Genomic DNA, 24,006 nt, shown 5'->3' on the forward strand with positions numbered 1-24,006 from the left:
TATGAATAGGTATTCCGTACTGCTGCAGCCAAAAGCCTTCTGGCCAATACAGCCATGGGGACACTGAGGTCAGCCTGCAGAGAAATGGGGCTACTCACCCCAAGGTCAATGCTGACTCTATGCAGAAAAGCAGAGGAGGAGAACTTGGCTACTGGGGAACTGGAGAGGTTTTGACCTGAAGGGATGCACGCAGATCTTGAGCATCCAAGACGGCACAGACAGTGACGTACAACACAACACTACTCTCTGCCGGCTGCCAACACGTATCCAGGGACACTGGGGACCCTCCATCCCAAGGGCCAGCTGGTGGGTCGCTGACATGACGCTTCTTCAAAGTATACAAAGGTCCAGCCGCACAAAAAAAAACTTCCTACTCATGCCTGAAATCCCACCATTAACAATAACTGCAGTGGTTTAAGCACTCTCTCTCTCTAGAATCTCCTTTTAAAATGCAAATGCTCCTAGGAAAGGCAACACTTGGATGTGAATGGGTTGGTCAGATGCTAGTTAGATCACTGCACCTTTTTCCCAAGGGAAATACGGAGCTGGAAAAGGGTGGGGCAAGAGAGGTGCGCTCAGAGCTCAACCAGCTCAGTTTAAAAAAAACCCATCTTACCACCGCTGCACTCAACCTGACTGCCCCACCATGCACTTCCTGAAAGCCAGTCCCATGTTCAAAATCTCCACAACTCCACCATTCAATCCCTGTATCTCACCGACCCAAAGCGGGCAGGGCAAAGTGAACTATGGCCCCAGCAGAGTCCTCCCTGAACCCTAAGGAGGATGTGGGGACCTCTGAGGGGCTGAGCTTTGCCCCACAGATGGATGCTAAAGTCCTCATTCCCAGTAAACGTGAATGTAATCTTATTAGGAAATATGGTCCTTACAGATGATCAAGTTAAGATCATACTAGAGTAGGGCAGGTTCCAAAACTAATGTGAATGGTGTCCTGTTTTTAAAAGAAAATTTGGAGACACATCCAGAGAGAGAACACCACGTGAAGATGGATGCAGAGACTAGAGTGATGCACCTACAAGCCAAGGATGATCTGAGATCACCAACACACCACCAGGAGGAAAGCAGCCTGGAAAGACCTGTTCCTGGTGTCCTCGAGGGCACGTGGCCTTGCCGACACCTTCATCTCAAGACTCTGGCCTCCAGAATTTGGACAGAGTAAAGTTCTCTAGTGTAAGCCACTCAGTTTATGGTGCTTTGCTAGGACAGCCCTAGAAAATGAAGACGATCTTCCCTCTGGTACCCCTCTCATCACTCTGACCTTACTTACTGTGTCTACTCACCTGACTATCGCCCCAGTAGACCCTAAGATCCATGAGCACATCTGCCTACTCACCACTATATGGTAAGCCCACTTCTGCCACCCCGGAAGTGCCCTGGATCAGTCAGATTAACTCATGAGAGGCCTTTCCCTGGCTAGTTCCAGAATCTCAGACACGAGACGTTCCCTCTCTGAGTGCCCATTTCCCCATTTGTCTATTGCAGGAAAAGGAAAGAACTGGACCAGATGACATCTGTGAGCCCTTCCGACTCAAAACCTCCAGGACTCACCACCGAAGGTGTCAAGGTCAGACCAGGACACAGAGCCACACTAGGGTGTTACACGCAGGACAGGTGGGACACAGGGGACAGGCCACGGAGATGCGGGAAGACTGGAAGACCATAACAACTTTCCTCCCCGGAGACATCTCCAATGACAGCAGGGACAGCCTCCCTCTACGGCTTCCGGAACCCACATGCAGAGACACACACCCCGATTCAGCATGAACTGGCGACTCCTGCCCTCAAGGCAGTACTCACTCCCTGTGGGCTGTTCCTGCTCACAAAGGACAGTTCCCAAAGGGGTCGGTCTCCTGGACAGCAGGCACCAGGCGCTACGAGGCCGGGGGCTGAGGGCAGGGGACAACAGGCTCTCTGAGAAGTCCTGTGCCCTGACAAAATGGAGAAATAGTGACATGGGTACCTCCCCACCACGTACGCCCCTGCTAACAGCAGAGTTCTGCCTCCTCCTGGAAGAGGACGTGCCAATGAGCGAAGAGGCGAATAGAGATGACTGCACGAGGGAGGTGACAGCCAACTTCCCACCCACGTACCTGGCGCTGCCCCGGCTCGGCCCTAGCCCCCCGCCTCCCTGAGGTCCTCCGGAAAGGAGGGGTCCCCAGGAAGGAGGTACTCACCCGCACTGCTGAGCGAGCTGCTGCTCTCCGAGTCTGAGGGCATGATGGACAAGACGCTGTAGGTGGAGCCTGCAGGCAGAAAGAGGGGCCGTTTGTTACCGATCCCAAGGGCTCTCTTGTCTACACCCCAAACCACTGTCAGACCAACTGACTTCAGTGGGTGCCAGGCTGAGAAGCAGCACCGCACCAAGCACTAGACATCAGAATCACGGGCCGGGCAGGGGAGATGTGGTCGACAGGGTCTCATCTGCGGTGTTTCGGCCCCAGGTTCCGCCTCACCTTTGGCCACCTTCTGAGTGATCTCTGCACTGCAGAGGACAGCTTAGAGTCAGTCAGCTGGCTTCTTGTCAGGACATCTGGGAAAAGGCTTACTTAGCAAGGGAGCCACACACCCAGGGTGACAAGGGGCCTGGGGATTTCCTACAGGTTTGTATCAGGGTGATTCTGGCTTCCATATAGAGAGTAACAGAGCCTAAGTGAGCATATGTGAAGCTTTTATTCTTCATGCCAGACTATTCTGCTCTTAGGTCCTAACTGTATTCAAGCTCAGTCCTTAATAATTTAGTCAGTGGCTGCCCCCTTAGTAAAAGTTACTCATAAAATTATGAGCAATTACACAGTCACCAAAGCTGGGGGATAACAAGTTTTTTCAAGGGCGGGGGGGTTGACACTTGTTGACTCCTAGTGGCAGATACATAACCATCATGGTTTGCTTTGAATTCAAATATCTTCAAAGCCAGGATGTTACCTGCCTGGTATCAGGAAAAACCTCTGGGTCAAGAAATCCAGATCTGAGCCCAGCTCTTATCCACATGTGAGTAACTGGCCAGTGGCCTCGGTTTTCTGGATCTCTGTTTCTCAAGTCTGTAACATGAAGGGGTTCAACCAGATGGCTCAGAAGGTCCTTCCCCCTGACGCATTTCAGAGATAATGTTTCCCATGAAGAACAGAAACAAAGGTGTGCTTTGCTTACCAAGACGACAGATGACACAAAAGCAAGAGGGTGGGCGAACCGACCCAGAGACTGAATGGGAGTTGAAAAAAGCACAACATGCAGAGATGGTGGGTCAAATAAAACAAGACAATGGGAAGAATGCAATGTTTTGTTCTTGGAACCGAAAGAACTACACAATGAAGGCGTGTGTGTACTGGGCAAAGTGGGTGAGCCAGAGATGAGATTTTTGCAATAAAGCCTTTGAATGAGCCCTAGGGCTTTGGTGTCAGAAAGCAACCAAGAATTTATGAGACCTTGGACTCCAGGATCAAAAATGCAGGGTCAAATCTAAGAGGTTTTCTCCCATCTCAACTGTTGACTAGCTACTCTACACCTGCACACCTTCAGAAGGGAAAGAAAAGGGACAAAGACATGGAGTGAGCAGGGGAGAAGGAGAAGAGCAAGGAAACTCACAGATGAGGGGACGAAGAGGTGCACCAGGGGACAGGGAAGACCCCGAAAGGATGGGGAAGACGTGGAGGGGAAAGATGAAGACCACACACAGAGGGCAGGGCAACGAACAGCCCTGGCGGCCCACCAGAGAGAGATGAAAGGAGAGAGCGGAAAAAGAGAAAATTAGAAAAAAGGGACTTAGATAATGGCAAGCAGTCCAACAGTGGCCTGCGACAGCCAATGGCTTCATTATCACATTTTCTGAGAATCTCTGGAGAACCTCTGGGCACGTAGCATGGATGGAAGAGGCTTGCTTGGGAAGTGGAAAGGATCACCCAAAGGGATTCAACTTGTTCAACTGGCCTCCAACAGCACGCCTGAAACAGCTGCTGGATGCAGGGCAGGGTGGCCTAACGGTCAGTACTGCCTCGGTCCGAGAAGACCCAGGTGCTGGGGGCTCTCACAACACATGCATTTACTCCGTGCCCACCTGGCAGGGATATCATAGGTGGGCTCTGCACATCCTCTGAAGGGAGACAGAACCAGAAAACCCCCGGCAACCCAGCAAGTCCTCTATCGATCCTACTAAAAAATATGTAAGCGATGTTCAGTGAGCTATATCCTGCATTTCACATTCAACCCACACAATTCATTTCTGTCTAAACAATGAGCATCACAGGCTTCTCACAGCATTCCTCTTCCCCTGTCATAAACATCAAGCATGACATAAAGATCTATGAAATAAAGTCAGGTGCAATGCAGCCAATCCATGGGTGTCTTCAAAAACCAAGAATACAACAGCATGCCTATCTGCTAAACTCAACTGCTATTTTCTTAATTATTTTTTGCTGCTGCTATCGGGGGCAGGGGGTGGTTAAAGGGGTTAGAGAGTAATATACCAAACCAGCCGGTATGTTGGTGGACTGTTTTCAAAAGACAGCTACTCAGATAAAGCAGGCACTGCTACACCGTCCCGCTCACACCTCAGAGATCTAAGCTCAGCCCAGCCCTGCTTATGACACCACAGGCTGCGCTCTGGTGATGCTCCCTGCAGAACGCTGTGCCTCTTTCTCATTATTGGCATCAGCAGCGGCCCATCTTCCAGTAAACCGCCCCTCCCCTGCAGATTGTCTCTCTCCTCCCCCGTGGTGAGTTTCCACTGTTAATTAAACTTGGCAGACACCCTTCTCTCTCTCCTCCCACCTTCCCCCCTGGCTGGGAGGAGTCAACTGGCCAACCAACACACTCTGTTCCTCTTCCCTGCCCCCTGTGTCCTGACCTGATGGGGCTGTGGGGCCTGACCCGGGGGCGGTATGACATCTTTATCTGCATCTCCGGGCATTACCTCCCCTGAGCTGGCTGGCAGGGCTCCTGGGGGCCAGTGCTGGGGCTGCCAGGGGACGATGAAAATTGGACAAGGCCCAGTTTCTACAATGTTCCCAGGGCCTTAGACGTCATTCGGGGGGGAAAAAAAGGTCCGAAGACGACACTGTCTTGGTCATGCTTTGTCTCTTTGGCTATTGTTGTCTTTAAAAGCCTGTGTGGTCGGGACTGTCGGGAAAAGGCAAAAGGAGTCACTTTCCTCCAAAGTCACGTGGTGTCTTTGCTAAGCGATGGCTTCCGAGGGGTGAGATAGACGTCACCTACCCCTGGGATTTCACAATCCATTCTGGAGGCCAACAGGGGTCCCATCTCACTGTGCACGCTCCCCTGCCCCGCAAAGCCCCTCACCCTTGGCCATGTGAGCAGGTAGGAGTTCCCTTGAAGGCACTGCACCCCCCGCCCGCCCACCCCAAACCCGAAGGCACACCCTCCACCTCTCACAGAGGTCTGGATGAACGAGGGCCAGCTTCCCACACCACTACTGCCTCCACCGCCTCCCCCTCCAGGCCCACAGAACAGCAAGGCACTGACACTCAGGACGGTTGCCACAAACTCAGACAAGCCAGTGCAGAGGTCCTGAGAGGACCCGGAGAAAGTCGTATGATCGTGAGAGTTCCAGAGGAGAGCAGAGTGGGAGCCAGGTTCTCATGGCCGTGTGGAGCAGAGTGATGATACAAGGGGTTCCCTGCACAGCAACTACCTGGGGAACCGGTCAAGGTGCAGGCTCTGGCTGGGGAGACCTGGGGTGGGGCCTGAGACTCTGCATTTCTAACATGCCTGCAGGGAGTGAGGTCCACAGCAGGACTGAAAGCAAGGCTGACCCGAGTCAGCAGGCAGGCAGGGATGTGTGTGGGAGCCAGGCAGAAGCCCTGGGAGAGAGCTGGCAGACGGGGACTGGCCTGGGCCACAGGCATTGTCTGCGTCCTTCCCCAGAGGCCGCAATGCTAATTGTATTTACTCTGTGACTCAGCCCCACTGGGTCACAGAGACCACTTCAAAAAAACTTCCAGTAAAATCACCCAAGCGGTAACAGAACGCCCAGCCCTCCGAGGCCCCCTCCTGGGGCCTGTGCACCTCCCCCCGCCGTTCCCCCACCCCCCACCAGAACACACCCCTCCATTCACCTGGGGCTTGTAAAGGCCCCGGTGACTCACGCTTCCTCCCCATGAAACCGAGAACCAAAGGGGCTTGCTCCAGCCTCCAGCGGCAGGCAGAGTCCTCTCACTGCTCCAGCCTGAGGCGCCGAGCGACACAGCTCTGGGCGCTGGAGGACACGCACCTCCCCCAGCACCCGGGAAGCAAGCCGCTCTTCCCTGGGGGCTCTGCGACAGGGCGGGAAGGATCACCACCTGGCCACCTGTCCCAGCCCAGAACCCTCCCTCCAGCTCAGAGCTGACCACCCACGGATGGACGGCCGAGGGCAACCAGTCACTCTCACGCCCACGTGCGTCCAACAGTCCTAGGACACGGCTAAGCCCTGCGAGCCCGACACTGGGCTGGGTTTAAGAGACAGAAGAGAAGCCAGGGGCTCAGGAGGCGACTTGCCTGCTGAGAGTCTATGGAAGGCCCTTCCCCTCTCTGAGCCTGGGGCCCAACTGCAAACCCGAGGGAGCAGTGACTAGAAGACTGACGGTACCAGTCGGCCTGGGTTCAACTCCCAGCTCTGCCCCTTAGCAGCTGTGTACCCTCAGCCTCTCACTGCCTCCACGTGCACGTCTGTAAAATGGGACAAGAGGAGTACTAACTTCACAGAGTATCAACTGAGTTAATATGAAAAGGCCGTGACACAGCGCTTGGCCCTGCCAGCGCCCCGAGGGTCGGCTGCTGCTCCTGCAGTCAAACCAGACCTTCCAACCCCGCCGTCCTCAATCCTTGGGTTACCCATAAGGAAAGCTGTCTGCCAGGGTGACAAGGCTGAACAGTCCACAGTGACAAACTGCTGGGCTGCAGAGCACTAATAATAACAACACCAGTCATAATAATAGCAGCAGCTGATACTGAGCCCTATAAGTGCCGGGATGTACTAAACTCTGCATGTATTCTCTCAGTGAATTCCCACACTAACCCTGAGGTTGCCATTACACCTGCAATGACAGAGGAGAAAACAAAGGGTTACAACAATGAAGTGACTGCTTAAGGTCATGGGGTGAACAGGATACAAACCCAGACAGTCCAGCTCAACGTCTGCGCTCCTGATCCCTAGTCACAACACTGCTGCCCAGCTTCTAAAGGTCTGGCAGTCCGGGGAGACTTCATGGAGGAAGGAGCCTGGAGGCTGCTGGACTTGGACAGGCACCAAGAAGCCAGGTCAGCCTGGAGGAGACATAGGCAGAACCCACCCCTCTGTGTACGTGAGAAGTCTCAGAGCAGGGGCGCCCCTGTCCAGGGCCTCACAGAGATACAATCCCCCAGAGAAGGCTTGTCCCCTCCGAGCCAGACACTGAGCTGAACGGGGCCTGGGGACTAGAAGTAAGAAGAAAGAAAGAGGGGTGAGCTGTGGCTTATGGCCCTGACACTTGCTACTCCTTCCTCCCATCCCATGTCCAGACCATGCTGGGTGCTGAGACACTTGACTCCCTGAACTGTAGGTATGAGAAGGAGGCAGGCAGGTGAAAGTGCTGTGTGCTGAGCCTGCCCCCCTGCTTCTAAGGACCTCGGGGGCTGCTAGGAGGGTGGGCGCCTCCGGCTGCTGAGAAGCCCCGTTGGAGAACCACAGTTCAGTGCAGCTATGCCCCTCCCCAGGGCCTCAGCTTCCTCCTCCCTTAACAACAGGGCCCCAGGTTGTGAATGCGGAGACCCACGGTTGGAGGCCGACAAGTCCAGACATTTCAGGAGATAGGGAGTGACCGGGGCCTGGAATGGAGCAGCCATGGAGCCTGGCACATTGATCAAGAAAGTCCTGCTTCAGGTACCTGACATGCCCACCTCCGGGGGGAAAGCACCTTCTCCCTGCCATACACGAGAAGGCTCGTGCCTCCTGGCCAGGCTGGGTGACAGTTGTCACCTGACCTAGAAAGCCCAGGAAGTGGCTCAGAGTAGGATCTGGATGGCTCAAGGAAGGGAGGCTGGGCTGGTCATCATTTCCACCCTAGAGGGTAGGAAGGAGACTGAGACAGACTTCAAGAGTCTCCTACTAAAACACAATGATGTAATGGGGCGTGTTCATCATCAATGAGCACAGCCACACCTGACGGGCCCCCCAAAACAAAGAAAACAGACGAGAGAGTGGAGAAGGGCCGGCTGCAGAGTCACTGCTCTGCTACCCTCACCAGAGCTCAGGCCCCTAAGTCAGCAGCCAAGAGGACACACCGAGGCGGGACAGGAAATAGTGCAGCACAGGCAGCCAAGCTTCCACTGCGCTGCAGCCAGACACGGCACAGTGAGTGCGTGCGCCCTGGAATAAACTTCTGATCGGCACCAGGAGTCCAACAGACCAGCACCCTCCTCTCTGTCTGGCCTATGACTGAGTGGCATGTGCTGCCCTCCACCGCAACTTTGCACTGCAGGTTGTTGGTACAAGGACAGGTCCTGGGCCCACACACCCTGAGCTCAGGCTTGCCACCTACCAGCAGTGTGACTGTAAGCAAGCTGCTTCCACTTTCTGCCCTTCATTTCCTGGTTTATGAAATAGGAAGAATTCTGGGCTATGAGAACCGAACGAGGAAAGGTAAAGCCCTGGGGATGGAGCCAGGCACACAGACACGCGCTCCACAAACGTTAGTTCCCATTCTTGTTACCTGGCTCTCAGCCCTGAGTGTCCGCTCCCGATACCTGAATCCGGCCCTGCTATGCCTTTGTTTTCTTCCCCTCGGTATAAGGAGGCCTCCCACCCCCTTCCATCATTCTGCCCAGCTATGGCCAATTCCAAGCCTTTCCAGCCTCACTTGACGATCTCTTGTCCTCTGAATCAGACAGAACAAGACCGAGTGTTCACTGCATGCTGAGCATCACACCAGGCCACGCTCCAACCTTTCCATGACCCTCACCTGCGCATATAAGGGCATTGGTCAGCCCTTCAAGAGAGATGCAATAATGGTGCTCTGCACAGACACCATCCCTTAGTAGGCATGCCTGCCCTGGGAACACAAAGCCCACTGCTTCACCAAATGCTTAGTGAACAAACTGGGGGTGCAGCCGAGAATAAGACAGAGAGTCCCTGCCCTCATGGTGTTCAAAGGAATGCGGATAGGAGAGAAATAACTCAACAAGCCAATGCAAACTGCATTAGGTAGTAAGTGCTATGAAGAAAATTGTAGCAGGGTAAAATGGAGGGTGAGTGGGGTAGGGCAGAGAGGTGGCTATGGTGGGACAAGGGTCAGGGGAGGTCTCTCTGGGATGTCACATCTGAACAGAGACCTGAAGGAGTCTGGAGGAAGCTGAGTGCTGGAGAAGACTGTTCCAGGTAGAGGAACAGCAAGTGCAAAGGCCCTGGGCTCAGACCAGAAAGTGGGCAAGGACATGACACCCCAGGCTGGACAGGTCAGGGACATTCAGTCCAGAGGCCAGAGACAGTCATTACAAAGGAAAGGTCTTGTCTTCATCAGCAACGAGTTGCCATTCACCCCCCTCTTCCTTCAACAGCATTGACACCTCTTCCTTGCATGCTTTGTGTGGGGCCTTGGCTACTACTGACCACCAAGGCAGCTCAGTCTGGGTCCCCAGGACTCTGAGATCAAGGAGGAAAACCACTTACCCTCCCACCACCCCAACAGCCCTGCTGAGTTTGAACCTACTGAGACACCTGCCACAGGGATGGGAGGTACAAAGTGACCGCACAGGAGCAGAAGCTGGATGGACCTGGGCCTCCCACTCTGGCCACACACTCAGGAACACCAAACAGCCGAAACAGTCTTGGAAAAGAAGAGTAAAGCTGGAGGACTCACACTTCTTGATTGGGGACAAAGCTGCAGAAATCAGAACAGTGTGGTACTGGCTTACAGGCAGACATACAAACCAACAGAACAGAACACAGAGCCCAGAAACTAACCTTTGCATAATGGTCGAGTAATTTTTGACAGGTGCTGAAAGACCATCCAATGAGGAAAGAAGAGTGTCTTCAAGAAATGATGCTGGGAAAACTTGATATCCACGTGTAAAAGGATGAATTTGGACCCTTTCCTAATACCATATACTAAAATTAACTCAAAAGGAATCAAAGTCTTAAAGATAAGAGCTAAAACTAGAAAACTTTTAGCAAATGTCAAGATACTGAATTTGGCAGGGATTTCTTGGATATGACACCAGAGACACAGCAACAAAAGAAAAAACAGACATACTGGACTTCATGAAAATTTTTAAAATGGTAAATGGAAAAACACTGTCAACAGAGTAAAAAGGCAACACACAGAATCAGAGAAAATATTTGCAAATCACATATCTGATAGGAAATTAGTATCAGTATGTGAATGCTAAACCGCTTCAGTTGTGTCCAACTCTTTGCAACCCTATGGACTGTAGTCTGCCAGGCTCCCCTGTCCATGGGATTCTCTAGGCAAGAATACTGGAGTGGGGTGCCATGCCCTTCTCCAGGGATCTTTCCAACCTAAGGATTGAACCCGTGTCTCTTATATCTCCTGCACTGGCAGGCGGATTCTTTTCCACTAGCACCACCTGGGAAGCCCCAGAACAGAGAACTCCTAAAACTCAACAACAGAAAATGTTCAAAATTAGGCATGACTTGATAGACATTTCTCCAAAAAATATATACAAATAGCCAACAGTTACATGAAAAGATGTTCAACTCCCTAGCCATTAGGGAAATACAAATCAAACCACAATGAGAAGCTACCTCATATCACTTAGGATGGCTACTATAAAAAAATAAATAAATAAAATAAAATAGGAAGTCTTGGTACAGATGTGGAAAAACTGGATCCCTTGTGCACTACTGGTAGGAATGGAAAATGGTAGAACCACTGTGGAAACTAGTATGGTGGTGTCACAGAAAATCAAAAATAGTATTACTATATGATCCAACATCGGAGAAGGCAATGGCACCCCACTCCAGTACTCTTGCCTGGAGAGTCCCATGGATGGAGAAGCCTGGTGGGCTGCAGTCCATGGGGTCACGAAGAGTCGGACACGACTGAGCGACTTCACTTTCACTTTTCACTTTCATGCATTGGAGAAGGAAATGGCAACCCACTCCAGTGTTCTTGCCTGGAGAACCCCAGGGAGGGGGGAGCCTGGTGGCTGCTGTCTATGGGGTCGCACAGAGTCGGACACAACTGAAGTGACTTAGCATAACATGATCCAACATATCCACCTCGGGCATCTACCCCAAAACACTGAAATGAGGGTCTCAAAGGTGATCCTACCCCCATGTTCATAGTAGCATTATTCACAAATGTATACCTAAAATGTATAAGCAATACAAGTGTCTACTGACGGATGAAATGATAAGCAAAATGTGGTATATACATACAATAAAATATTACTCAACCTTAAAAAGGCAAGCGATTTGGGTGTCTTCTACAACATGGACGAATTCTAAGGACATTATGCTAAGTGAAATAAGCCAGTCACAGAGACACAAAAAAAGTGTTTGGTTCCATTTCTATGAAGTACTTAGAGCAGTCAACACTGTAGAGAAAGCAGAATAGTGGCTGCCAGGGTGAGAGGGGGAAAAAGGGAGTCACTATTTAATGGGTGTAGTTTTCGTCTTGCAGGATGCAAACAGTTTTGGAGGGGGATGGCAGGAATGGCAGTACACTATGAATGTTTTTATTAATAACATTGATGGGTAAGATGGTAAATTCTAGGTTTACTTTCCCACATCAGAAAAACGGGTAGCAAAAAGCAAAATAAATGAAAAACAGTGGGGGCGGGGCGGGGGGTGGGGTGGGGTGGGGTGGGTGGCACAGAAGGCACCTTTATCTCCCTCCCTCTCCATTAAAGTAATACAAAATCTTTGGGGCTTCAGGGTGATCCAAACCCCACCAAGCATCACAAAATCCTACAACACTGATCCAGTAAAGCCCCAGCCCCTCAGTCCTGGAAGTCAAGAACACTGCAAGCTTCTGAGCACAGGAGTAAGACAGCAGGGATGAGCGTCAGGACAATGTCTCCAGCACCTGTGATCAGGGTGGGCGGAAAGAGGAAGGCCTGGAAGTAAAGAGAACAGTTAGGATGCTCCTGCAAGAGCTCCCCTGAACCACTGGTCAGGCGTGCGAGCTGAGCAGGGACACAGAGACTGCAGAGGGGAGGACAGGCTAGGATGAAGGAACCGTGGGTGGGGAGAAGTAGAGCATGATACTGGTTCGGGATGAAGGTACTGGAAGGTACTTCAGTTAACAGAGGCAGAGGACTGAAAAAGGCTGGTGAAGACAGACGAGGAGACCCTGCTGAGGCTCAGGCTGAATGAACGTGCTAAAGGAAGTCTCTGCGGAGGTGCCCGGCTGCTGACGGTCAGAAAGCGGAGCTGGGGAGCCAGGTTCAAGCTAACACAGTCACCCCGTAGAGCGTGGAGGATATGAGTGACAAGCCTAGAGTGGCTCACTGGCAATGTGAAGGCCTTGGGTAAGAAAAAAGCGAGGGGAAGGGGAAGGTCAGATCTAGGACTTCCTAAATAGCACCCACACAGGAAGTACTGTTCCAAACACTGTGTTGTTGGTGAAGTCACTAAGTCATTTCTGACTCTATTGCAACCCCATGGACTGTAGCCCACCAGGCTCCCCTGTCCATGAGATGTCCCAGGCAAGAATACTGGAGTGAGTTGCCATTTCCTTCTCCAGGGGATCTTCCTGATCCAGGGATGGAATCCAAGTCTCCTATTTGGCAGGTAGATTCTTTACCACTGAGTCACCTGAGAAGCTTACTGTTCTAAGCACATACAGGACAAAATCCTAGGACATGTGAACTGTGGGGACAGGAGAAGGAATACAAATTTCAGAGAGAGACACAGAAAGACTACTTGGGGAAACAGGGGGAATACGAGAATTAAGCCTTCCAGAAGGCAGTGGGGTAGAGTGGTCGGAGGGGCTGGTCTGCCATGCCAAATGCTAGTCTAGGACACAGAGCACAAACATTTGATTCGGTCATCTGGAGGTCAGTGATGTTCTGCTAATGAAGTATGGCTATTGACTGGCTTTGGTTTCTCCACCAAAACTGCAGGGCTTGGATTAGAACAGAAAAGGCAAGAGGTTCATCATGAAAGAACTGCCATGTCTTGTGACAACTGCCTGCTGTGCTTAAGGAGCGTGAGGCTATACCTGTGCTTAGGAAAGGAGCCCAGGATGGGTCAGTGATGTCTGCCAAGGCCAAGACCAGGAGGTATGTATGCATTGCTCCTGATCTGTGTTGTTCCTAAGGGCCAGTCCACCAACAGAAACACTATTTCAAGGTTCCCAGCTCTTAGCAAGCTTACTACAATCAATCACTGACGAGAATTAACTCTCAAATCCAATCTGTTTCTCCAACATTCTTTAAATGCCCAGGACCGAAAGGGCCCTCAGGGAAAATAAAAGGACAATGATCTCATCTATTCTTTGCTTGAGGCTCTGAGAAACAAGAGTATAGAGAAGAGTGTGGCCCTCCAGGGGGTCTCCCAGAGGTCCTGCCCCAAGTAAGCGGCTGTCCCACCCAAGAGCCCTGGGACACTTTGCACGCCTTTTCCTCTTGGATAAGGTGACATCACCCAGAAAGATTCACACTTATTTGCACAATGCTTTTATGGATTTTGAAAGGACCTTCAGAAGAAGATGAAAGGAGTCCATTTTCAAAACCACAGGGACATTTTACAAAGTTTTACAAAAAGGACAGCTACATGCACTCACCTGCAGGAATCTGCTCAGGTACCAAATGCTGAAGCTGAAGCGCCAATACTTTGGCCACCTGATGTGAAGAGCTAACTCATTAGAAAAGACCCTGATGCTAGGAAAGATTGAGGGCAGGAGGAGAAGGGGACAACAGAAGTCAAGATGGTTGTATGGCATCTCTGACTCAATGGACATGAGTTCGAACCAGTTCCAGGAGATGGTGAAGGACAGGGAAGCCTGGTGTGCTGCAGTCCATGGGGTCGCAAAGAGTCGGACACGACTGAGCAGGCTAAACAACAACCACCAGATGCTGTCACACCCCAAACAGGGGAGAGGACTTGGGCTGCGACCCACTGCATGAACACACTCAAGCAGTGTTCTCCTTTTGCCAGCCATCTCCTGCACCCCGCCATGGATAAAGGTGAAACATTGAGAGCATCCTTCTCCCTAGAATCTTGCAGCAAAGCCTTCCATCATGTTCCAGTTTCTAACCTATAATTTCATCAAATCCAGCGCTCACATTTACCTTAAACCTGAGTGCATAATCAATCACCTACTCCAAAGCCCAGAAAATGGGCCCATGGCCACTCTTTCCTCAAATGAAGAAATAAAGAGTTCCCCCCACACCCTACCCCAGGCAAAATCTGGCCACACACAATCTACGAATTGTCCCCAATCAGCCCCAGGAAATGGGGGAGGTATGATCACAGAAGGATTTTAGGTTTGGAGATGGATGGCAGCACACTATGAATGTTTTTATTGATAATATTGACGGTTAAGATGGTAAATTCTAGGTTTACTTTACCACATCAGAAAAACTGGTAGCAAAAAGCAAAACAAATGAAAAACAGTGGAGGGGGGTGGGGAAGGCACCTTTATCTCCCTCCCTCTCCATTAAAGTCATATAAAGTCTTTGGGACTTCAGTGTGATCCAAACCCCACCAAGCATCACATAATCCTACAATGACTTTGATCCCGGAAAGCCCCAGCCACTCAGTCCTGGAAGTCAAGAACGCCCCAGGCTTCTGAGAAGGGGGAGGAGATCACAGAAGTATTTCAAATGCACAAATGTGGGACAAAGTTGATCGTGATAACAAAAGAAGGTATTTCACTTTTCTTGTGCAAGGAGAAGGAAAAAAAAAAAAAATCCACATCCACAATCACAGAGTGTAGCAAATGAAACCAAAGCACACCAGTCCCCAAAGACCTCAGGGTCCTCCCAGCTCCTGGCACACTGGCCACCTGCAGGGAACCCGACGGCACACGCACTCAGGGTCCTTGAGTCAATGGGAATCCCTGCGCTAGCGTCACTGTGCCGTGCCTGCCATGCCCGGCCCCAGCACAAGGCCAGTGCTTAGTTAAAGCTTGAAGAAACAGCTGGATCCTTGTTCTCAGTTGCACTTCAGCCTCCTCAGAGCTTACGGGGCCCCTATGCCACCCAGCCTTGACCTTCTACAGATGTCCAGAGTAGACACACGGAGCCAGGTCACGTGGCGAGCTGGAGACAGTGCCAAGGCCAGCTTCAGGGTCCCTCATCACTACAGAACCACACATAATGGAAATAATCTGTGAAGGGCTGAATTGTGTTCCCTCTGAAATTCAAATGTCAAAGTCCTAACTCCCCAGAATCTCAGCATGTGACTCTGCTTGGAGACGGGGTCTTCAAAGAGGAAATCCAATTAACACCAGGTCAGTAGGGTGGGCCCTAATCTTTCTAAGAAGAGGAAATTTGGACATAGACAAGTGCACACACACAGAAGAAAGACCCTTGAGGATACAGAGAGAAGACGGCTGTCTATAAGCCAATGCAAGAGACAGGTCTCACAAGAAACCAGCCCTGCTGACACCTTGATCAGGGACTTGTAGTCGCCAGGACTGTGAGACAATAGACGCCCATCGACTGAGCCCCCAAGTCTGTGGTACTTTGTTATGGAAGCCCTTCCACACTAATCCAGTTGCTACCGTGCCAGGCTTTGCACAGCCCTATCTAACACAGACATCGTCCACAGTGAAAGCCATGGAAAACTGTCAAATGAATCCTGTATCCTGGGTTTCCCTGGCGGTCGAGCAGTTAAGAATCCACCTGCCAACGCACAGGACACGGGATCAGTCCTTGGTTGGGGAAAGTCCCACATGCCGAGGAGCAAACAAGCCCAGGAAACAAAACCGCTGAAGCTTGAGAGACTGGAGTCTGTACTCCACAACAAGAGAAGCCATCACAAGAAGTCCGTGCACCAGAACGAAGAGTAGTTCCCCCGCCGCAACTAGAGAAAGCCCACACGCGGCAATGAAGACTCAGCGCAGCCAAAAATAAATAAATCTTCTTTATAAAAATGCTATCCTACTTAAAAATCACAGCACTCCAGAAAAGGGATACTGCTATTAGCTTCAATTTATAGACAAGGTTCCTGTAGCTCAGAAAGATGAAGGAGCCAGACAGATTATTCAGCTAGACTTGGAACAAATGTCCTCAGTTCTGGGCCCTGCACCTTTACCCCTGAGCTGCTTCTAAGACAAACCCTGCTCCCTCTGCCTGTCCCCCACCCACTCAGCAGCTCCAGTATTATCCCAGAATGGCCCTGCCCACCCGGACCACCGATGACCACCATCTGAGACCACTGCCTTCCTCATCACCCTCAGACCTCCCAACAGCTACTTAAGGAAACTCTGTTGTCTACCATGAATAGTTCTGGTGTCTTTTTTCTTCTTTTTTAAATGAATACTGCTTTCATCCTCAGGAAAAAAAAATATTTAAAAAGTTAACACTGTTAATGAATTCTATAGACTCTTCAGCCTGTGTGCAAATAAATAAACGATCAAAAGGAATATCTTTGGAAACACAATTAAGAATAAAAAGGGGGAAAAAAATAAAAGCAACCTTTGCCAGTGTCCCATCAGCCAAGATGAGATAAGGGACTCACGGGGCAAAAATAAGATTGTCACGGCCAATAACCCTAGTCAGCCCATCTCCCGAAAACATTTATTTTTAAAAGCATGTTCCATTTCATCACATTTCAGAAAAACAAAGAAGAGACCTTGAGGGGCAGACAGGCAGGCTCCAAAGCGAAATGCAGCACGCTCACAGCTCACAGCAGCGGTGTGGTTGCCTGTGGCCAGACAGTGATTTTCATCTGAAAAATGCGAATCTCCAGTGACAGATGGAGCTCAGATACAGAGCTACCATCAGCATGCAGCCCAACAAAGAGCCAATTTTCATATCTCCTAGGGCCTGCTGGGCCCCCAACTTCTTAGTTTAAATGGAAACTGTCAGACCAGATTTTGTGCAAACAAGCGCTTTCCTTGGGGGCAAACATTCTGAGTCTACAACCTGTTCTTTCATTTTCCCAGCTTTCTGTCCATGGCAACAACATCAAAGATGAGAGAGGCGGGTGGGGAGGGCTGTCAGGAGCACCAGAGAACAGAGCAAACAAGAAGTGCAGAAGAGCTGGCTGAATAACCAGGAGGCGCCTCTCCACGCTGCCCCTCGCTGTCAATCACGGGCAGACAGGGCGGGGCCGCATGAGAAGAGAGCGCCCCTTCTGCAGCTCCTGCGACGACGTACCAGTCTGTGTTAGCACAGCTTCCCTCCTGATAAGCTCCAAGGTCCTGGAGAGGGAAATGACACAACAAAATACGCGCACACGCAAACACACACACACAGACCCACACATACAGAACTGCTGGGGCGGGGAGAGGCGACCATGCAGACAGCGAAAGCAGAATTCCCATAGGAATAGGATTAGGTGACGGGGTTAAACATATGACTAATATTCACAGGAAAAGCTGCTGGACGCTGTTTCAGCTGCTGATACCGATTCTTCTGAACCACTTTAAAACGCCAGTCACTTTTTCATTCTAAGCTTATTCATTAGAGCCTCTTTAAACCGTCTCAAAAGACAGATAGGCTTCTGCCCAAACCCACCTTCATGCCATCGGCATGCTTCAGGCAGATGGAAGGAATTCTGAGGCAGGGATATCTGTAAGGACCATTCCAGCCCCTGTTACTAAATGGCATCTTCCTCTAAAGTTTCATGCACTAAAAACCTCGTTAAGCCAAGTCACCTACTACAGACCGCATTCCTCTGAGGTGTGTGGTCTTCAGTAGCCTGCATGGTGTGTCTGGGGTTTGTGTTTGGTGGGGAGTGATGGAGAGACTCCCTCAAGATAATTGAGGAAGAATTGCCAAAACTGAAACACTTCAATCTTCCAGAGTCTCATTTCCCCAGTGTGTCTGCATCTCAAGCAGACATGTCAAAACCCGGCCGTGAGGAAGGCTCACAGCCCACAGGCAACCACCCAGACCTGGGCCTGTGCCAGGAGAGTAACCAGTGAGGTTTCTTGATACGGGCGTGATAAAAGCACTAGGAAACATCATTTTTAATAGCAACCAAAAAGGGAGAGCAGCAATCCCCAAAACTCTGTGTACCCCAGAAAAACAAAGAGACCTTGAGAGGCAGACAACAAAAATGGAGTCTGGGGTGGGTGTCCCAGCTCAGAGCCTGCTGCCCGGGGCCCCACCCAGCCTGGAAGCCTGTGTGTGCAGTCACCTCTCCCATGCTGACGGCCACTCTGTCCACCGGCTCACCACAAAGGCCACTTGTTTCCCATGAGTGCCCAGAACAGTGGCTCAACCAGTTGGCCCAGTCGAGGACTGTGGTCCTGGTGGATGGGTGGTGACAAGGGCTGCTGTGACCTCAACAGACAATTAGCAAGGTAGCGTTGAGTTTCCAAGCTCTGGCAGGTCACCTACCAGGCTGGGACAGCATGTAGGAGTCAGCTTGCAGACCCAGGAAGGGGTCAGGCAGGGTCAGCTGCAGGCTATTTCAACTCCATGCCTGTCCCTCCACACTAAGCATTGCTTCCTCTGACCCTGGCTGGGGGCAGGGGGGTGTGCAGGTGAAGAGAGGTGATCACAAGGAATTTAGAACCTGTCACACAAGACCTTGCTACATGAGGTCTTGGAGCACAGGATACAGGAGGACGGCTCTCCAAGGAGGTTGTTGGAAATGTGTGGGAACATGGTTCAGTGAACATATGATGAGGAGGGCTTCTGCGGCCCCCAAGGGGGTGGGGGCCAAAGATAATGAACATCTTAAATGTGCAGGAAAATCCAAAACCCGACAGCATCCGCTGGACACTCTGAAAGTCAGATCAATCTATCTTGGCTGTTCTAACCATACCTGAATATGGCGGTTCAGTATGGTTAGAACGTGTCCGACTCTTTGCAACCCCATGGACTACGCAGTCCATGGAATTCTCCAGGCCAGAATACTGAAGTGGGTAGCCTTTCCCTTCTTCAGAGGATCTTCCCAACCCAGGGATCGAACCCAGGTCTCTCACATTGCAGGCGGATTCTGTACCAGCTGAGCCACAAGGGAAGCCCATATTTGACATTAAACCACAACCAATGTGAGAGGTGGAAAAGAGCCAAAAGCTGCAAAAAGGAAAAAATACTAGGTCTGAAGGAACAGACGACTCACTGTCTTTACGTGGCCAAATGGAGATGATAAGAAAAAGGGAAAATGTGGAGACAGTTTAGGGCCAAAACATCAAGAAGTATAACTGGCCAGAGTTACCCCAAGAAAGGCGAGCAGCTTCTCAAAGTGGGGTGCCCCCACTGCTGACACTGAGCTGCAAGAGATGGCCACTTAACCAGGGCTGCAGGGTGTCTTCAGCTAGTGGGCACTCTTGACTATGAGACCCACTCAGGTGCCTACATCCACCTGACCTACTTCCACACCCCTCACCAGTCCCTTCTTGCTACTGCCACCATCCAGGGGATACCTCTCCCAGCTCAACTGTTTCTTCCACTTCCCGACTCACCTCAAGTCTCCAGGGTCCCAGCTCTGCCACCTGCCACTGCGGACAAGGCATACAACACCTCTCTGTACCTGGTTTCCTCATCCACAATGGCTCCAGAGGATTAAGGGAATAATCAATGTCAAGAGTCTCAACAACAGAGTCATTTTGAGCTTCTGGAAACCCAGCAAGCACCACCTCCCCAAAGCACTTCCCAGGGCTCAGCTCTGTGCCATCTCCAAGCTTCCAGGAAGTCCTGGCTGCAGAATAAAGTCTGCCTTGAGGCTGGCATCCAAGGGTCTTCTTCAAGGGCTGGGCCCAGCCTGCCTGCACCCTCTCCCATTGCTCTCCTCACCATGCAGGCTTCCAGCCTGGCTAACGGGCTATGCCCTCATCACTTCCTGCCCATGCCCACATATCCTACCTCCACCATCGCCACCACCTCTACCAAGGTCCACACCATCCCTCCAGTGTGCATACATGCATGCTCACTCAGTCATGTCTGACTCTTTGCGACCCCATGGACTGTGGCCCGTCAGGCTTCTCTGTCCATGGGATTTCCCAGGCAAGAATACTGGAGTGGGTTGTCATTTCCTCCTCCAGGGGATCGTCCCAGTTTTAAATGGGCCCTCTAAAGGAGCTTTCCCAGACCTCTCCATCTGGAAATTATCTGTTCTGCTATCAGCCTGCTCATACCTCCCTATGGTTCTAACCAACATCGAGCAGGTCTGGCTGCACCTGTGAGACTGGGTCCCAAGGCCAACATTGCGGCTGCACAGCCTGTACAGCCTCACGAGGCCCTCCACCTGGCTTCACGCTCTGCTGTTGCTGTCTTAAAATTATTAATGATTTACAAGTCAAGGGTCCTGCAATTTCACTTTGCACTGGGCTGCAAATTAAGTACCCAGTCCTGCTGAGGACTTACCAAGGAAGAGGCTTTTGGTACGTCTGCATCCCTGCAGCAGTGTGCAGTGGCGCCTGTTACCTAGCAGGGATTCACAGGAGGAGCAAAGGGGTAAGAGTCTAGTGTCTCTGCCACCTTGGGCAGCTCATCCATACGTGTGCAGCTTACCTTTCTCCCTTCCTTCCTGCTCCCCCTGACACACACTCATATGCAGCAGAGCACAGAGCAGCAATTGGCCTCAGATCATGCCCTCCCATCCCCACTACACAGCACTCAACAGGACACCACAAAAAGAGTCCTTTGACTCTCTTGAAACACAGCATCTTCAGGACACACTGATCTGCTGAACAGCTCACCCCCTGAGAGCTTTAGGGTGCAGGACCCTGATTCAGGAGTCAACCCTGCTCTGCTGCTTACCGACTGTACCACCTTGACCATGAGGTCCAGAAAGGGGGACGTGTGGACAGGCCCTCTCCAGCCTTCCCACCTGCCTCCCTGCCCTCCTTCAGACCTGGCTGCAGCCCTGTCCCTTCCTGCCACCTGGCTGGGTGGCAAGGGCCCACCATGACCACCTCAGCCTGCTCTCACAGTCTTTATCTGTGGTGCCCACAAGCCCCAGAGTCAGGAGAACAGGACAGACATACCCACAGGCCAGACATGGCCTTAGGAACCAGGGAAGGTGGCCACTTCCCCTCACCAATGGACTCACCCTCCGTGCTGGCTCAGACCTACAGGAGGTCTAACACATGCCCTCAATCCCCCCTACCCCGTGACCCATAAGCAGCCTGCTGGCACCGGCACACAGCGCTAAGCCAAGCCAACTTGTGAGAAAAACTCCCTGGCCGTAAAAAACAAATGTATTTGGCCCATTATGAAAAGATAAAGATGGAGAACATAATAGAGTCCTCCCTCTTCATCTGATCTGGGGCCACAAAACAGAAAATTTCAGCTTAAACACACACTAGGTGTGTTTCAGCCCCCAAGATAACACTGTTTTCATGAAGAATCACAGAACATGTAAGACAGGGTAGATAAACAAGGTCCTGTTGTGTAACACAGGGAACTATATTCAAATACCTTGTAATAACCTATAAAGAAAAAGAATATGAAGAATATATGTGTGTATAACTGAATCACTGCTGTACACCAGAAACTAACAACACTACAAATCAACTATACTTCAGTTAAAAGAAAAAGAAGAAGGCAACCCCGAAGATCAAGTAATCCAATGTACCCATTTGACAGATGAGGAAACAGGGGCTCTAGCAGGGTCAGAACTGCCTACCTCTGAGCTCCTAGAGCCCCACCATGCTTCACTTGGACACTGCATCTGTGCACTGTATTGGCATTAGCTGTTTACAAGCCACCTCCCACAGTCCACTGTGAGTTGCTGGAGACTAGGGTGTTAACTGTTTCACCTCTGCCGATCCAGTATCACTCCCCAGGCCTGGCAACCATAGGCAACTCAATAAAGAAACAAACGACCCACAGAGACATACTAAAGGCAAACAAAGCTGGGCCTGGAGCCCTAGTTCCCGTGTTACCACCTTCCCGTTCTTCTCTCAGACTGAACGCAGTAGGTGCTGCTGCGTAACCTGGGTGAAAGGACAGGAGAAGGGCAGGACCCGCATGCTGTATGCGGCCGTTAGGATGCTGGCCTGCGGGTCAGACTTGTTTCCAGCCCTGCCTGTGATCACACGAACTGCCCTCTCTGAACCTTGGTTTTTTCCATTGTCAATTGAGTATGGACTGATGACAACACACAGGTGGAGCTGAGCGCACCAAACACCCACGTCTCCCTCACCCATCAGCACACAAATTCTCCCCTAACCCTGGTAGTCAGAACAGACACCGTCAGTCCTACTGTACAGACAGGAAAACAAGATCTTGAGAGGCCATGCTGCTCTTGCAGTGCCCCCATCCCGTGCTCACCAGGGTGCTGACAAGAGCCCCAGGCCAGGGTAGGGGCAAGAAAGGGTTCCAGGAGTGCCTGCCTCTCAGAGAACAACACCTGCCAACCCCACATTGAGCTGGGCAGCAACTCCTGACTGTGCCCTGCTAAGTCCACAGCCAGTCCCTGGGTGCCATGGGGAAGCATCAGCTGTAGACCCTTCCATGCCCTGGACAGAAATCCAAGGAAGCTCAGATAGCCAAGCAGAAAATACAGCCTAGAAGTCACTGCTGCTGCTGCTAAGTCGCTTCAGTCGTGTCCAACTCTGTGCGACCCCAGAGATGGCAGCCCACCAGGCTCCCCCGTCCCTGGGATTCTCCAGGCAAGAACACTGGAGTGGGTTGCCATTTCCTTCTCCAATGCATGAAAGTGAAAAGTGAAAGTGAAGTCGTTCAGTCATGTCCGACTCCTAGCGACCCCATGGACTGCAGCCTACCAGGCCCCTCCATCCATGGGATTTTCCAGGCAAGAGTACTGGAGTGGGGTGCCATTGCCTTCTCCGCTAGAAGTCACAGCAGACACCATTACCTGGTTTTCCGGTTCTCCCCGGAGGAGACATTGTTAACGGCAGATGGAGTGAGAGGGCAGTTTCAGCACATACCTGCCCCTGGACCTGAGCTGGGACATCCCCTTTTCCACTCCCCACTGTGTCCTCTTCCCAACAGAGTGATCCTGGGTGCCTCCCACGGTGGGGCTGACCTCTCTATCCTCAGGTACCAGAGCAGGTAGACAAAGCCTGTTTCTAAACCCACCGACACCAACCAAGACTTTGGTACAAGGAGCTATGGGGAAGAATATGGTCCCCGTAGACAGCCATGTGTATCTGTATCCACTGCATGGTGACTGGGGTCTCCACTGCCCACTGAGAGGCTGAATCCTAGCCTACGTGTGTATGTGCACATGTCAGGTTATCTGCTGGGGTGATCAGTATCCCCGAGGCGATACCCGTGTGAGCCCTGCAGCCCACCTGCCTGCCAGGAATTCCAGCTCACACATATTCTGTATGACTCCAGGCACCTTCCTTAACCTCTCTGTGCCTTGCTGGTCTCTCCCGTAAAACAGGGATGATAAAAGTATCCACCTACTAGGGTTTTGGGGAAGATGAAATGAGGTAACATTTGGCACAATATTTAGCATATAATAAAAGCTCCATTTTCCCCCAGCACAATGTTAATAGAGTGGCTTCTGGGATTTATGTGTGCTTTTCTTTTTTCTTCTTCATTAACTGAATTTCCTACATGAATGTACATGTTTTACTGTCAGCAAAGAATAAAGCCTTTTTTTTTTTTTTAAGCTAGGGTAGGAAGAATCCCAAGCAACCCTCTCCTCCAAAACACACGGTGCCGAAGTAGGCCTGCCCCTGCTGGTCTGTTTTGAGAGAGATTTGAGAGGCCCTCTTTGGGGCAGGGCACTCCACTGCCCAGGGCAGCCCCAGGCCTTTCTCCTCCCTGACCCATGCTATGCTTCTTTTCCACCCCGCCATCCAGTAGAACTCAAGCCTGACCTCGTCCAAGAACCGCTCCCTGTAGGCCCACACTGCAACCTTCCTCCCTGGGAACAGTAGCCTTCCCTTCACCCGTTCCGCCTGTCTGAAGCTTGCCCACCCCACAGCAAGCCTCTGTGGCACCAATCTG

General features: G+C 51.3%; 1 protein-coding gene across 6 annotated transcripts in view; it reads right to left on the reverse strand.

The window, feature by feature from the left end:
* Positions 1-24,006, reverse strand: part of DLG5 (discs large MAGUK scaffold protein 5) — a 120,464-nt gene that overhangs the window by 67,587 nt on the left and 28,871 nt on the right. For 4 of the 6 annotated variants that reach the window (XM_044942344.2, XM_044942342.2, XM_006056938.4 and 1 more), the window contains exon 2: positions 2,193-2,261. The exons of the other annotated variants lie outside the window; for them this stretch is intronic. In XM_044942344.2, coding sequence (XP_044798279.1) covers positions 2,193-2,261 — 69 coding nt within the window. The remainder of the gene's footprint in view (positions 1-2,192; positions 2,262-24,006) is intronic. 6 annotated transcript variants of the gene reach the window in all.

The sequence above is a fragment of the Bubalus bubalis genome, chromosome 4, assembly GCF_019923935.1.
Source record: "Bubalus bubalis isolate 160015118507 breed Murrah chromosome 4, NDDB_SH_1, whole genome shotgun sequence".
Taxonomy (NCBI): domain Eukaryota; kingdom Metazoa; phylum Chordata; class Mammalia; order Artiodactyla; family Bovidae; genus Bubalus; species Bubalus bubalis.